At 37.8% G+C, this 17,058-nt stretch overlaps 1 protein-coding gene across 1 annotated transcript; it reads left to right on the forward strand.

The window, feature by feature from the left end:
* Nucleotides 1-200: 200 nt before the first annotated feature.
* Nucleotides 201-2,160, forward strand: LOC121412151. Its single transcript, XM_041605057.1, has 2 exons — nucleotides 201-680; nucleotides 808-2,160. Exons 1-2 carry the CDS (start codon nucleotides 288-290, stop codon nucleotides 2,158-2,160), a joined length of 1,746 nt encoding a protein of 581 aa, XP_041460991.1. The 5' UTR covers nucleotides 201-287.
* The last annotated feature ends 14,898 nt before the right edge of the window (nucleotides 2,161-17,058 follow it).

A 17,058-nucleotide genomic window follows, 5' to 3' on the forward strand; every position in this document is an offset into this window, starting at 1 on the left:
ATATCCTCTATTTTTAGCAACTTGGACCTAGTATTATGAAGGCAACTTATCATCGTGTTTCTGCATGACGATTTCAAAGACGTTTCTGCCAAAAGAGATCAACTATCAAGTAAGATCTTTCCATTTATTCATCTTCATGTTAAACTTTTAATGCTTCATCAAATTAACTGGATACGTGAAAACATCCGTCAATATCGTCATCATCAACAACATCGTCGCCATATCCTTGTCTATAGACTATAGACTATACCAAACTCTTCCATTATGCCTATGACCTCATTGCTAATATGTTGCTTCGCTACATCTTTCTCTGCCTTATTATTGTATTTTCGATAATGCTACCCAAACCAAAGTTTCCGTGTGGCATCTGTGATAGGTCTGTCACCTGGAAGGCGCCAGCTATTGCTTGTAATAGCTGTGGAATATGGTACCACAAGAATTGTGTCAATATCAGTACCGCGGTCTTCAATGCTTTGGAAAAATTCAACGCAGACTGGATATGTTGCTCATGCGGTTTACCTCAATTCCATTCAAGTCTCTTTGAATCTTCAATACCTGACAGCATCTTAGACTCGGTGAACTCCGGTAGAGAGAGTCCTGTACCTGGTCATCCCCAGGCCTGTTCAACACCGCTACCAGATGCCCCAGACACGGTGCCCATGAGTGCTCAACAGAAAAACATTAGTGTCATCTTAGACTCGGTGAACTCCGGTAGAGAGAGTCCTGTACCTGGTCATCCCCAGGCCTGTTCAACACCGCTACCAGATGCCCCAGACACGGTGCCCATGAGTACTCAACAGAAAAAACATTAGTGTGTTAGTAATTAACTGTCAAAGCATCAAGAATAAACTGGCCGAATTTTGGATAATCATTGAAACAGCAAAGCCCGACATCATAATCCTTACTGAAACATGGCTGAACTCGAACATCCTGAGCAGTGAGATCTTACCACAAGGTCTGCATTATGAGCTTTTCAGAAGAGATCGATCAGATGGCTATGGAGGTGTAGCAGTCGCTATCTCCAGGAGTTTTGATGCAAAACATCTTCACACTGCAGATGACTGCGAAGCACTGTTTATCGAGCTTAATATTACAGCCAACAGGAGTCGGAAGGAGTCCATCATTGTTGGAGCAGTCTACCGACCACCAAGCTCTCGGAATGACTACATGGAGAGTCTCTGCACCAACATAAGAAATGTGGCTCAACAACACAGAAAGTCTGTCTTATGGATTGGAGGAGACTTCAATTTACCAGACATCGACTGGAGTGACTATGTGGTCACTGGCCACCGCAACACGCAATCAGTGAATAATGACATCTTCACTACAATCGTCGAAGCAGGTCTTGAGCAGATTGTCACCTTTCCCACTAGACTGGAACATACTCTCGACCTGTTCCTGACAAATAGACCAGCCTTCATCAACAATTGTCAGTCGATGCCTGGAATTGGTGACCATGACATCGTGTGTATCAACACCGACATCATACCACGCAGACGCAAACCTGCCAAACGCAAGATCTATCTGTGGGACAAGGCCAACATGGAGGATGTCCGTAAAGGAGGTGAAAGGATGGCTGAAGAATTCTTTAGCAAATACGACGCGTCCTCATCGGTAAATGAGATGTGGTCATCCATTAAAACAGAATTACAGGAAATACTTGACAAACATGTTCCATCAAAATTCACCACTCAAAGATACAATCAATCCTGGGTCAACAGGAAAGTTAAGAGGTTAAGTAGACAGAAACAAAGAGCCTACAACAAGGCCCGCTCATACTGTGGTCCGAGGAAGGCACGGATGTGGGAGAAATTCATCTCACTGAAGAGGAAAACGCAGAAAGCTTGTAAGGAGGCCTACGAGACATACATAAACAACATCATTTGTCCTGATCTTCGATCTAACCCCAAAAGATTCTGGAGCTACATCTCAAGCAAGCGCTGTGATAGTAATGGCATCTCCCCCCTTCGTGGACCAACTGGCGCAACTTTCACCAGCAGTAAGGACAAGGCAAACCTCCTCAACGACCAATTTTCATCAGTCTTCAACAACGTTGACGAGGACAGGGAGCCCATCCCCAACCTTGGTCCTAGTCCGTACCCCCGCCTATCGCACATTGACGTCACTTCAAATGGAATAATCAAACTCTTAAGAAACTAAACCCACACAAAGCATCTGGACCCGACAACATTCCTCCCCGACTTCTGAAAGAACTCGCAGGTATTCTTGGTCCCGTTCTTGCCACTCTTTACCAAGCATCAATTGACACTGGCATTCTACCAGAGGCATGGAAATCTGCTAATGTAACACCCATCTATAAGAAAGGGGACAAGAGTTTACCATCCAACTACCGCCCGATCTCTTTGACCATCATATGCTGTAAGATCCTAGAGCATATCATCCACAGCACCATAATGGGCCATCTTGATGTTCATAAGATTCTCACTGATGTGCAACATGGCTTCAGGAAGGCAAGATCTTGTGAGTCCCAGCTGATCCTAACCGTGGACGACCTTGCTCGCAACATCGACGCATGTGTCCAGACTGATGTGATTCTGCTTGACTTTGCCAAGGCTTTTGACAAGGTGCCCCATCCTCATCTTTTACGTAAGCTAGAGTACTACGGTCTCTCCGGCAGCCTCTTGACGTGGATCAGAAATTTCCTTCATGGCCGTACTCAGCGTGTAGTAATTGACGGGGAAAGTTCCGACATTGCACCAGTAACCTCAGGTGTACCCCAGGGCAGTGTACTTGGGCCGCTCCTTTTCCTGGTCTACATCAACGACCTTCCCAACTGTGTCTCCGATGGCACCAATGTCAAGCTCTTTGCCGACGATACCATGGTGTATAGGGCCATCAACAGCCATGATGATGCAGTTCAGCTGCAACAAGATCTAAATGCACTACAAGAATGGGAAAGGAAATGGCTAATGGAATTTCATCCCGGGAAATGCCAGGTTCTTCATGTCTTCAAACGGAAGAAAAAAGACCGACATAGCCATACATATACAGTCCATGGAACTGAACTAAAGCCTGTTGAATCTGCCAAGTACTTGGGCGTTGAGATTTCGAGTGATCTCTCCTTTGACAGACACATTGACAACATTACCAAAAAGGGAATGAAGACACTTGGCTTCTTAAGGAGAAACTTGCCCGGTAAGTCATGCTCCAAGGAAACACAAAGCTGCCTGTTACAACACACTTGTTCGGCCTATCGTGGAGGTGTAGCAAGTTGTGTGTGGGATCCCCACACCAGCAAAGCCATTTCCAAGGCAGAATCTGTGCAACGGAGTGCAGCTCGCTATGTGATGAACAATTACTCAAGACGATGTAGCGTCACAAACCATGATTGATGCGCTTCAGTGGAAGACCCTGCAACATCGTAGAGCAGTGTCAAAGCTTACTATGATGTACCGAATCACCAACCATCTGATTGACATCCCCGACGACCAGTTGGTACCGCTCAACACTCCAACCAGAGGCCACAGCAAGAGATTTCTAATCCCACGATCACGCACATCACTACTGAAGGATACGTTCTTCCCAAAACACCATCCGTTTGTGGAACGGTCTACCTGAAAATGTGGTCATCTCACCATCGATCGACATCTTCAAGACACGAATCAGAGATGTCGTCTTAAACTAACTCAAAATTGAGAACAATTTGTATATAGTGTATATGCGTTCGTTTTTGGACTTATTTTCATCGAGTTTGCTACGAGCAACTCGTTTAATTAGCCGATAGACAACCAACTGTTGTGCGACGATACTCCGTGGAGGTTTATGCACACTACTGGAAAAGAAGAAGAAGATAACACAACCAATAATCGTTATCATATAATTTTACCTGAAAAAGTCTCCTTATTACTTAAGGCAAAAAAATGCAGTAAGGATCTTAAATTATCAGTTTACAATATCTTCTGCTTTTCAATTGAATCAAAATAAGGAATACCCTCAAGAAAACATTTTAGCAACACCTCATGATATGAAAAAATAAATCTTACCGAGACAGGCTAAGATCAAGCTTACGGCCAGGCGCCTAGCCTAATGGGGACCTATGTGTGAATTTTCCTACCAATCCTGACAATAAACCTAACCTCACAACCTGTCACAGTAAAATTCAAACTTTCATTAAGATCATAAGGTGATATTGCTGTATAGTTCCATGAGTTAGACTTAATAACTCACATCACCATAAAGGTGGATTGTCATTGAACATGATGATCATGACAGCAAAAGGCAAACAGTTCATCACTTCTGAGATCATTGTTAGAAAGGTTGATAGATCATAGAAGTCGATTGCTGATGAGGGCAGATGCGGGGACAGATGACAAAATGGAGTTCAAGAAGGAACTTGTGTGGTACTAGAAGCTTGCCGTAGTTACATTAGTTGCGATGGCTGGCCTGCAGAATGTCTTCATACGAATGCTGGCAATTTGTTTAGTTCAGACCTGTGAAATAAAGATACTATATTAAAAAAATGTTCAATTGCTTCTTCAAACTGTCAGAGCCTTGATGTATAAATGACTAAAACTATATAGAACTCTTTATTTCTTCCTCCTTGGTTTTCTTTGCATCTTAAAATAAATATTGTATTATGAAATGTTTCAGGTAGAATATAATTACATGAAGAACATTGTAAACAGATCAATTGGGACCTACATATATGTGCATATTTCCTACGATCCTGACTATAAACCTAACCTCACAAAAAATAAAACTCAAAATTTCATTAAGATCATAAAGTGACATTGCTGTATTGTCCAAGGAGCTACTGTGTTAGCTCCATGATTGTTCTATGGTTCAGCTTAATAAAATCACATCCACAAGGTGGATTTCATTGAACATGGTGAAGAGGGCAGCAGCTGATCACATCTGACATCATTGTTAGAAAGGTTGACAGAAGAAGTCGATTGCTGATGAGAGCAGATGACAAAATGGAGTCTAAGAAAGGAACTTGGTTGGTAATAGAAGGTTGCCGAATGCTGGGAATGTGTTGTAGTTCAGACCTGTGAAGTAAGAAGATATCGTATCAACAAAATGCTTGCGCTTCTTAAAATTGTCTAAGTCATGATTTATAAATTACTAGAACTAGATCTTCTTCATCTTCTTTTTGTCTTCCGTATCTTAAAGAAATCTTGTCTACCTCTTCTACTTTAATACACACACTGGACTGTCAATTTCACTTGTTTTCAAGATTATCCAAAATATATCAGGCAGAAAATAATTTCATAATGAACATTGTAAAGAGATCAATTGTTGACAAGGGTATTAACTTACCAAAATAATTCGATCGAATGAGGCAGAGCAAATGTGTTGCATTACACACGATGACAATATGCAGCAAGCGACAGGCAGGAACCAGTAGCGAACGAACGGACTGCTGACAATGATGAAAAACAGCTTCAGGACTGACGATTATATGGACGGAATATTATAAACCAGTAATGGTTTCATCTGCAAAAAAGACTTTATCATTAAAAAAATGTCTTACTATTATAATGATTGTAAATCACTAAGTACAACCTCTGCTACTCAAGACTACCCTTTAGACAATTCAGCAATCCTCCAGATATGAAATAATAAATCTTAAACCGAGACAGGCTTAGATCAAGCTTACGGTCAGGCGCCTACCTAATGGGGACCTATGTGTGAATTTTTCCTACCAATCCTGACAATAAACCTAACCTTACAAACCTGTCACAGTAAAATTCAAACTTTCATTAGGATCATTAAGTGATATTGCTGTATTGTTCCATGTGTTAAGCTTAATAACTCACATCAACAAGGTCGATTGTCATTGAACATGCAGAAGATGGCAGCAAAAAGGCAATCAGCTGATCACATCTGAGATCATTATAGAAAGGATGAGAAGATCGAAGTTGATTGCTGATGAGGGCAGATATGAAAAATAGAGTCCAAGAAGGAACTTGAGTTGTACTAGAAGTTTGCCATAGTTAGTTGGATGGCCTGCAGATTGTCTTCATACGAATGATGGGAATGTGTTGTAGTTCAGACCTGTGAAATAGAGCAGATACCGTATCAACAAAATGTTTGCTTTTAAAATTGTCTAAGTCGTGATAGATAAATGACTAGAATTAGAATTATTCTTCATTTTCTTTTCGTCTTCCCTATCTTAAAAGAAATCTTGTCCACATGTACTGTCAATCTATCTCGTTTCAAGATTATCCAAAATGTATCAGGCAGAAAATAATTTCATAAAAAACATTGTAAAAAGATCAATTGTTGACAAGAGTGTGAACTTACCAAAATAATTCAATCGAATGAGGCCGAGCGAATATGCTGCATTACACACGATGACAGAATATGCAGCAAGCGTCAGGCAGGAAACAGTAGCGAACGAACGGACTGCTGAGAATGATCACACATTTGCAGGTCCAACGATTATATGGACGAAATTTAACAACCATTAATGGTTTCATCTGCAAAAAAAAGACTTCTGGTTATCATGAAAAAAATTGTCTTACTATAAAATGATTGTAAATCACGAGGTTACAACCTTTGTTCCTCAAGACTACTCCTTAGAAAACAATTCAGCAATCCTCCAGATATGAAATGATAAATCTTACCGAGACAGGCTAAGATCAAGCTTACGGCCAGGCGCCTACCTAATGGGGACCTATGTGTGAATTTTTCCTACCAATCCTGACAATAAACCTAACCTCACAACCTGTCACAGTAAAATTCAAAATTTCATTAAGATCATAAGGTGATATTGCTGTATTGTTCCATGAGTTAGACTTAATTAATAACTCACATCACCATAAAGGTGGATTGTCATTGAACATGATGATCATGACAGCAAAAGGCAAACAGTTCATCACATCTGAGATCATTGTTAGAAAGGTTGATAGAAGAAGTCGATTGCTGATGAGGGCAGATGCGGGGGCAGATGACAAAATGGAGTTCAAGAAGGAACTTGTGTGGTACTAGAAGCTTGCCGTAGTTACATTAGTTGCGATGGCTGGCCTGCAGAATGTCTTCATACGAATGCTGGGAATTTGTTTCTTTCAGACCTGTGAAATAAAGAAGATACCGCATTGTCAAAATGTTCAATTGCTTTTTAAAATTGTCTGAGTCTTGATTTATGAATTACAAGAAACTGTATAGGTACAGATTCTTCCTCATCCTCTTTTTCTTATTCTCTCCTTCCTTGGTTTTCTTTTTGTATCTTAAAAGAAATCTTGTATTATCAATCATTAATGAAGAAAATTATACAAAATGTTTCAGGCAGAAAATAATTACATGAAGAATAATGTAAAAAGATCAATTGTTGACAAGATTGTTAACTTACCAAAATAATTCAATCGAATGAGGCGAGCGAATTATGCTGCTGCATTACACACGATGACGGAATATGCAGCAAGCGACAGACAGGAAACAGTAGCGAACGAACAGACTACTGAGAATGATCAAACAGTTGCCGGTCTAACGATAGTATGAATATTACAAACCAGTAATGGTTTCATCTGCAAAAAAAAGACTTCTGAGTATCATAAAAAAATTACTATAATATGATTGTAACCTCTGTTACTCAAGACTCCCTTTGAAAACAATGCAGCAACCTCCTGAGATGAAATAATAAATCTTACCGAGACAGGCTAAGATCAAGCTTACGGTCAGGCGCCTACCTAATGGGGACCTATATGTGAATTTTTCCTACCAATCCTGACAATAAACCTAACCCCACAACCTGTCACAGTAAAATTCAAAATTTCATTAAGATCATAAGGTGATATTGCTGTATTGTTCCAAGGAGCTACTGTGTTAGCTCCATGATTGTTCCATGGGTTAAGCTTAATAACTCACATCCACAAGTTGGATTGTCATTGAACATGGTGAAGATGGCAGCAGATGATCACATCTGACATCATTGTTAGAAAGGTTGACAGAAGAAGTTGGTTGCTGATGAGAGCAGATGACAAAATGGAGTCCAAGAAGGAACTTGAGTTGTACTAGAAGTTTGCCGTAGTTAATTGGGTGGCGTGCAGATTGTCTTCATATGAATGCTGGGAATTTGTTGTAGTTCGGACCTGTAAAATAACGATAATGCATCAACAAAATGTTTGATTCTAAAAATTGAGTCTTGATGTATTAATTACTAGAAATAGAATGCTTCCTCATCTTCTTTTCTTCTTTATCATTGGCATCACTCTTATTTTAGTGGACAGTCTATCTCACGTGTTTCAAGATTATCATTCATAATAAAGAAAATTATATAAAATGTTTCAGGCAGAAAATAATTTCATAAAGAACATTGTATAAACAGATCAAATGTGGACAAGATTGCTAACTTACCAAAATAATTCAATCGAATGAGGCCGAGCGAATATGCTGCATTACACACGATGACGGAATATGCAGCAAGCGACAGGCAAGAAACTGTAGCGAACGAACAGACTGCTGAGATAATCAAAACTGTTGAGGTCTAACGATTATTGGGACGATATTAGAACCAGTAATGGTTTCATCTGCAAAAAGACTTCTGGTTATCATTAAAAAATGTCTTAGTAAAATCAGTGGGTACAAACCTCTGTTACTCAAGACTACCCCTTAGAAATACAATTCAGCAATCCTCCAGATATGAAAAATAATAAATCTTACCGAGACAGGCAAAGACCAAGCTTACGGTCAGGCGCCTATACCTATTGGGGACCTTTATGTAATTTTTCCTACCAATCCTGACAATAAACCTAACCTTACAACCTGTCACAGTAAAATTCAAAATTCATTAAGATCATAAAGTGATATTGCTGTATTGTTGTAAAGGTTGCAGACTCACATCTATATACAAAGCCAATGAAGGTGATGAAGTGCAACGATACAGCAGCAGACAGGAGAAAGGTGAATGACATCATCGTTACAAAGGAATCAAAGATGGCAGATAAAGTTGATTGTTCCGATGGTTAACAATACGCGCATTGTTTAAGTCAGATTACGAATCGTCTTCCCTTTTCTTGAGGGTTGGTCTGTTCGACAGCAGCAGTACACACCTGTAAATTCAACATATATAAAATGCATGTTATTCAAGAGATTATAGTATGGTTCTGAAATAAGAGTGTATCTATAGATTTTTTTTGTCTCCCCTCCTACTCCAAGCTATCTGCCTCTATCATCACACTACTAATTTTTCTACATTTCTTTCTTTTGTTTTTCTTCTTCTTTATTTCTATCTGCTTCTCCTTGTATACTTCTACTATTACTACTACTATACTACTACTATTACTACTACTACTCCTACTATCTTCCTCCTATTACTACTATTATATACTACTACTACTCCTACTACTTCTTCTTCTACTACTACTATTATATTACTACTACTACCACTACTACTACGTCTTCTTCTTCTATCCTCCTCCTCCTCCTACTACTACTACTACTACTACTACTACTACTACTACTACTACTTCTACTTCTAATACTAGTACTACTACTACTACTACTACTACTTCTTCTACTATTACTTCTATTACTACTACTCCTACTACTTCTTCTACCCCTCCTCCTCCTCCTACTACTACTACTTCTACCCCTCCTCCTCCTCCTCCTACTACTACTACTTCTACCCCTCTCCTCTCCTCTACTACTACTACTACTACTACTACTTCTACTTCTAATACTAGTACTACTACTACTACTACTACTCCTACTACTACTTCTACTTCTAATACTAGTACTACTACTGCTACTATCCTACTACTTCTTCTACTATTACTTCTATTACTACTACTCCTACTACTTCTTCTCCCCTCCTCCTCCTCCTCTACTACTACTACTTCTACCCCTCCTCCTCCTCTCCTCCTCCTACTACTACTACTACTACTTCTACTTCTAATATAGTACTACTACTACTACTACTACTCCTACTACTTCTTCTACCCCTCCTCCTCCTCTCTACTACTATACTACTACTTCTACTTCTAATACTAGTACTACTATTACTACTACTACTTCTACTACTACAATACCAAACATAATTCATTTCTTTTATTTTTTCTAAGTGAAGGAATGAGTGTTGAGTATTTGCAATGTTTCTATATAAAAATAAACCCAGCAAAAATACTTTTTACTACAACAAATCCTACTACTGTCTGGGCATTTCTACGTTTTTTAAAAACTTAAAAACTTAAAAAACTCTTATCTTTCTTATTTATACCGTTCCACCCCTCCTTATTCAATACTTACTAGAGCTACATTCCTAATATCACTCCTTAGTTTTTTTTTCTTCTTCCTCTTTTCTTCTTTCTCTTTTCTACTTCTCCTTTTTCTTCTTCTTTTCCTTTTCCAAAAAAATTAAGTTTCTATTAATAATAAAGAAAATAACAAAATCTTCATTTTATTCTAATAACTAATGTCTAACAACCTAGTGTTGACAATGTCATATACGGTAAGGATTTTACACAATTAATGAAGCATACTGTCTTTACAATGTAGAAATATCTTTAGATATCAAACAAATGACACCAAATTACAGAAAAGTAAATGTTCTAAAACTCACCATGTTCAATTAAGGTACGGAATGGATGCTTCGACGATTTCATGAGCGATCGATATCAGTCGTTTCAATAATTCTACTTGATTTTCAAATTTTCTAAGGACAGTGGCCGATTAACGATTGTACGAATAAAACTGAACGTTCGATGACGAAATAAGAGTTTTACCACTTTTTTGTATTTAAAAAAAGTTGTAAAACTCTTGGCAAACAAGTGAAAAAGAATTCAAAGAAAAAATGAATTATCCATAGATCACAGCGCAGCAACCTTCTTGATATGACACAATGAATCTTACAGAGAAAGGTCAAGTTAAGGCTTAAATTCAGGCTCCTAATGTGTAAATTTTGCCTAACTGACTTAAACTACAAATCCTGTCATTAAACCTATAACTTTACGACCCTTTTCTGTAAATTTCATAGTTTCATTAAGATCAGTAATATTGCTGTATTGTTCTATGAATAAAATGACTCACTCATACAGGAACCATTTGTTCAGTCGATCTCGGCATTGCCATCTGTCCCCATTGAAATCCTTGCCATGCATCCAGGCTCACTGATGACACAGAAAATGGACCAATCCGGCACTAATCCAAAATTAAAAATGATCATCAGTTCCAAACAATTCTTCATTGAGATCCATTGGCATTGCAAAAGCTTTACAAACATTCCTCCATCCGCAGGTAAATGTTCAGGAAATATAAAGTTCATATTGATGAGCTATGCAGGGAAAGTAATGAGAAATATTAAATGTTCGGAGCTCCATCATCAACTTTTCGCAAAGTTCGGATCAAAGTGATACTAGTTGATTGCGGTAAGTCGCCTGAGTGGATCCCACTGTCGAATAGAAGGCTTCTCAATATGGTAATCATCATAACATTGTCTGCAACACCAATTTTCCCCGATAAATTTCAGAGATTTTGACGGATCCGATGTAAAGTTCTCTAGTCTCTCGTGCATGCGGCGGCTTGGAGAAAGGATTCGTCAGTTCGCTCATGTGAAGAATTAATTTTGTTTGCAGTCGTCTGCCGCGGTCAACACTTGCGCCAATTTACATCAAAAATTGCGATGCACCTGCTGGAACCAATGCAAAAGATGCACACAAGCTCGAAAAGATTGTTGAAGTCCAATCGACGGTGTTGATTCTAAATTAGCTTTTTGTCAATCGAAGATTTATTTCAACAAGATATTTTGAAAGGCTAATTTCTTGGTGATATAGGGTAGTTGACCTCGTGCAATTTGGATATGAGAAGGGCGCGGATTCAGGGATGGTGGGCATCCTCTTAACCTCAACAGAACCCTAAAAAACAAAATGGGAAAGATCAAATAAAAGTGAAATTAAATGAAAGTGATATAAAAAGGAGGTTGGGGAGAAAATGAAAACTGGGAAGAGCCGAAGTGGAACGGTGTATTCCCCCTTAAAAGGAAAAAAATTGGGAAGGGCGGGCGTTTTTTTTTTGGTGGGGGGGGGGTAAGAGCTGGGCCAAAAACGGCCATCCCATATTGTTGCTCAACCTCCACATTAAGTGGCGTAATGAGCCAAAATTTCAAAGGGCCAGATATGGCGAATCGGGCAAAAATTTAGAAGGAAATTAAGTTGCAACATTTTGATTCGAAAATGCAATTTTATGAGAGAGTTTGACAGAAGAATATTCAGAAAATGATAATATTTCACCGTTCTCTCTTTCCTCCTTTTCTTCCCATTTTCTCTGTTTTTTTCTTCTTTCATTCGCCCCAAAGACCCCCATCTCTACGCCACTGTCCCCAGCAATAAAGAGACTCAAAAGCAATAAAAAAAGGAATAGGGATTGAAATAAGTGAAATTTTATAGAAAGAGAAAAAAGTGAACAAGAAAAAAATACAAATCAACGAATGGGCAAAGAGAGGAGAGAAAGAGAAGAGATAAAAAAATAAAACAAGGGGAAGACCGAAAATGCGATACAAAAAACTCCTTTGAGCTTGTATTAAAACACATAAAAAATACTATAGCTTTATTCAGGGGTGGATCCAGGATTTTCCAAAAAGGGGGGCAAATTTTCGGAGGAAAATTATTGTGACAAGCAAAAAAAAAGGGTTTCAATCAGAAAATAAAGGATATTTCGTACCTGAAAAAAAAATGACAAGCAAAAAAAAAAAAAATGAAAAAGGCCTTCAATTTCAAAAGAGGGGACACACCTCTATTTTAATGGCATTTTCACATTACAAATTTTAATTTTGCTTCTCAAGGGGGGGGGGGGCACGTGCCCCCTGGCTTTTTTAATCTATCATATCTTATTAACTTTAGCCTTCAAGATCAGTGATCAGAAATTCAGAAAAAGTCACTTTGAATTGTATCTTTTAAAATCATCTAATCCAAATCAGTCCGTGAGAATATAAACCGTATTATGCAATGACTGCCCAGGATTTGTTTTACCAAAAATTATCACCACGAATTTCCACCAATCGATAACTCATCTGACAAGAATATCAAGCTAACATTCTCACATCACTTCTTAAAATATCAGATACAAGAGCACATTGACAATCCCATGTAAATATAGAAATAACAAAGACTTACGCTTGGTTTCTTGATTATTTGAAAAGTAAACTGCCATTCGACATATTAAACCTGGCCATAAAACAAAACTCGGAGTAACTGTTCTCGTGATGAGGGTCTCACTGTGAGGTCACAATTTTCTGTGTCGACCGGCCTTCTGCAAGCACATACTACCCAACATAGCTCCACACGCCAGCTGTGCACTCAAGCAACATGAATAAATGGTGGGGGATAATTTGCATATCAAAAGACCAAGTACAGCTCGCTCATGACTATTAAACGGAGGAAGAATTTAGAGCAGCTGAAAAGGAATGTAAAATGCTTCAAGAGACTGTGACAAAGGGAAGAGAGAGGGAGAGATAGAGATAGAGGAAAAATAAAGACATAATGAGAAAAAATAAAAGGATTTTGATATGATTTATTTGTTTCACATTCTTTTTATCAATTAACAGCATAAAAAATCAGAAATACAGAAATACCAATCAACAAGAGAAAATCCCTGTAAATTCATTGTTATATTTTAGTAATACCGACACAAACAGAATGCATTTATCATTTGGCAATTTTGCCACTCGTAGATGCGCAGTTACTACAACAACAACAACATTAAATACTACTGCTACAACAACTTCTACTACTAAATGATGATGATATGATGAAGATAACGTAGGAAGGTTAATTGTACATGTCGGTTTTGCTTTTGTTTGACCTCTGCTCGTACAGCTAAGTATTAAATTCAGTTCAGTTTAGTTTTCAGTTCACTTTGGTATGTATTTCAGTTATTTTTCAATAGATACTTGTGTCATTATTCATCGCATCATTCACCATGTTCAATCCTTTGCTATTCAGATGTGCTCAAGAATTCTATCCTCTCATCTGGTTCTTTTGTTGAACATTCTTCATAACATTATCACCCTGGTCATTTATCCATCCTCATCCTTTCTCATTGGCTATTTTTATGAATTGGGTTACTACATTTTAGTTGGGTTCTTTCCATTTCATTTTCTTTCATTGTTTATAGCCTTAGGTTAATTTAAATAATGATATATCGTGGATATACTATTTTGATGTTGGCCAGGAAGGCCAAGTGTAAAAGAAGGCATATGATTTTTAACGAGGATACAGATACGGATAGAATTAGACACACGATTCGGATCTTTTCGTTTACTTTATCCTTCGTCTCCGTTATGTTCTTGTTGAGTATCTGAAGTTGTATTTGAACTGATATTATTTCCTTTCAGTTTCATCGACAGTTAAACCTCCCCTACAAGTAGGTGTTTATTTTCAAACCCTACAATAAGAATAAGGAAAATAGCAGAAATAATGATATTGAAAATAACAATGATAGTAACAATAATATCATTATTAACTAAAAAAAATAATGTGACCCGAATTTCCCCCTTTTGATTTGACCTACTTCGACGAGCTCTCAAATGGTTGATTGTGGCTTGATGAATATTGTTTAGAAACTGTGTCCTTATTAAATTGTAAATGTCGTTTTCATCTGGAAAGTTCCCCCAGTGGCAATAAAAGTTGAGGAACGGCAATTTAAAGCTTGATCTGTATTCATTCTCGCAATAATAATCATAATAATAATATAAAATGAAAATGATAATAATACTAATGACAATCAATAATTACTAATAAAAGGGAATCGAGTTTCTATTCAGGGATGTGGGGGGGGGTGCATCACCACAGCACCTGGCCTGGCCTGAAACCCTTGCCCCTATTGGTTTTTATAACTGACACCAGTTATAAGTGTCCCTAGGGGACCCAACATGGGGTGTTAAATTACACCATGTAGAGGAGGGGCAGATCCATGATTTCCGAGGGGGGGGGGGCATATTTTCCCGAGGAAAATTTTGACAAGGAATAACAAGGTTTTCAACCCCAAAATAAAGACACTTCGTCCACGAAAACAAAATTGACAAGCAAAAAGGAAATAAGTCTTCACTTTCAAAGGGATCGAGAGGCGCACTTCTGTTTTAACGGCATTATTACAAACTTTAATTGTGCCTATCAAAGGGGGGCACGGACCGACTGTGCCCCTGGATCGCCAGTGTTTATAACACATAGTTAATACTGATTCGTTATATACTTGTAAAATGTTAGATAACCAAAATTAAAACCTTTAACAGCTTGATGCCATTAGAGCTAAACCCTGAAAATCATGTAAAAATGCACTTCAGATAACACGATGTCCAAATAGAAAGTGACCAGAAATACCAGATCTTTCTTTAGAGATAGACGTAGTTGCACTGTAATGGCACAAGAGAATCGCTTTCTTCATGGAACTTTTCGACCTTAGATATTTTGATGATAATTCGATTCATAATCTTATTCTGGTTATTTATCTTTTATTTTTTGTAATCATATACCTTCATTCGAGGGATCGACTTTCGTATTTCAAAGTTTGTATTTATAGGGATTTATTTACAAGGGCTACATCAGCAAAAATGTGCAATTTATGACTTTTTAGGTGATTATCATCTTCAGATCGATGAAAATCGTTCGACCATGATGGTTAAGGAATGTTAGTCCAAATTCATACAAGGTTTTTTTTAATACACAAAAAGTTATACCATATTACATAAAAAAAACACTAATTAATGTACGCATAATAAATTCACGGCAAAAGTAGACATTCGACTCTCATCATTCTCGTGCTCATGTTCCCTAAGTAATAAGAATAAATAATATGGGCGGTACAGGAATGAATGAGATAGAGTTGTAAAATGGCAAAGATAAAAAGGAATAATAATATGCTTTTAGGATTTACACAGTAATTTCTTGGTGTAATGAAAAATAATCAAATTGACAAATATAATACACAAATCACTGAATGAATAAAGACAATTTATAAAGTACGCCTATACTTGAAACCGACCGAATATGCAAAAAAAAGAATAAAACAAATAATGCACTATAGTTTGACCTCCATCCTCATCGTATTCCAGTCAGTCAGATGAACTTTAAATGAGCTATGCCTCTTCGTTAAGACCTATACAATCGATAACTGTTTTGGTTCTCAGTATACAATGATAGGAGGGAGATCAGAATACAAGATATCGATCACATTATCTTTGTGGTCGTTCTGGCAATAGAAATCATTAACGAGAATACTAGTTATTATACTGTTTGCCTGGAGGGAGGAGTGTGGAGCCTTCAGCATTTCGTCTACTTAAGTACCCTTACCCGGGGTAAACCTTTTAAAGAGTACTTGCGCCATCTAAACTACACAGCAGTCAACTGGTCCTATATCAAGGGCGGATCCAGAATTTTCCAAAGAGGGCCAGGGAACGCATTTTCCCCAGGAAAGTTTGAAAATTTGACAAGCCAAGCAAAAAAAAAAAAAAGAAGGGGGGGGGGGTTCACCAAAAATTGAAGGTCATTTCGTCACTTGAAATATGACAAGCCCCCAAAACAATTTTTTTGTCTACGTAAAATTAGATAAGCAAACAAAAAAAGGGGGGGCCTCACTTGAGTATGAACAACATATTCCCATTAGAAATATATGCTCAGATTATGAGATAACATTCTTGAGCTTGTAGTAATCTACAAGAACAAATTTAAGCAAAATAATGTCAATCAATTGCAAACTAATCTATTTGGGAAAATCCCATTTTTTAAGTATTGTTTTCAGGCTTACATGGTCAAAAGCTATAGTCGGCGATAATTTTTCATGCAGAGTTTCAAAACTTTAGTTTATCAAAGTAAAATTGTTTCAGTTAACCTTCTATGTGACACGTACACTCTTAAAACACTGAGTAAAATTTTACCCAATATCAATAATAATGATATTCCGTTTTTATATAGCGCTTAATACATCGGGAGGACGTGTCTAATGTTGGGAAGAAAGGGAAAATGCACGTTTGCTGGTTATTTTTTTTACCCCATATTGGGCTATTTCATCGCAACATTGCGTAAAATTTACAAAATATCTCTCTGCCCAACCAACATACATGTTCCCGTTTTACCCAAAATTGGGTAAACCTTTTTTAGAGTGTAT

Source organism: Lytechinus variegatus, chromosome 3, assembly GCF_018143015.1.
Source record: "Lytechinus variegatus isolate NC3 chromosome 3, Lvar_3.0, whole genome shotgun sequence".
Lineage (NCBI taxonomy): Eukaryota > Metazoa > Echinodermata > Echinoidea > Temnopleuroida > Toxopneustidae > Lytechinus > Lytechinus variegatus.